The following is a 408-nucleotide window of genomic DNA, read 5'->3' as shown; positions in this document are numbered from 1 at the left end:
CAGGCCGAAGCTTGCTGCTATTATCCCCGCCGTGTGAAGATTCACATCGAATCTGTCGTAGTAGTACTCGGCGATGATGTTGTCTACCGCCAATTCCACCCCGAAGCAATATCCATACGTAATCGCCAATATCCATCCCCTGTAATTGGTGATAGCGCTGTAAAAAACCTTACAAAATTCATCCTTTTGCATCTCCCCGGACTTCTTCAACGCCCCAAAGTTCCCGTCGGGAAAATCCTGCCCCATCGCCAACACGCCAATGGCCGACACCATCTGCACAAAACCTGGTACGAAAAACGCCACCCTCCACGCCGTGAACTCCGCGCACCCCATCTTTCTTATAAGCGAAAATATGAAAGGCATGATCAACTGAATCGCTCCGCCTCCAAGATTCCCCCACCCGCCCAC

At 51.5% G+C, this 408-nt stretch overlaps 1 protein-coding gene across 1 annotated transcript; it reads right to left on the bottom strand.

The window, feature by feature from the left end:
- Positions 1–6: 6 nt before the first annotated feature.
- LOC114578580 (high-affinity nitrate transporter 2.3-like) lies at positions 7–405 on the bottom strand (the record flags this gene model as incomplete). The annotated part of the gene is made up of 1 exon (XM_028691882.1): positions 7–405. A coding segment is annotated over one exon (399 nt), but the record flags the coding sequence as incomplete, so codon positions are not given.
- Positions 406–408: the final 3 nt, after the last annotated feature.

The sequence above is a fragment of the Dendrobium catenatum genome, unplaced genomic scaffold, assembly GCF_001605985.2.
Source record: "Dendrobium catenatum unplaced genomic scaffold, ASM160598v2 original_scaffold_79243, whole genome shotgun sequence".
Classification (NCBI taxonomy): domain Eukaryota; kingdom Viridiplantae; phylum Streptophyta; class Magnoliopsida; order Asparagales; family Orchidaceae; genus Dendrobium; species Dendrobium catenatum.
Note: the sequence above shows the minus strand (reverse complement) of the source record. Positions and strands in the feature narration are given on the sequence as shown.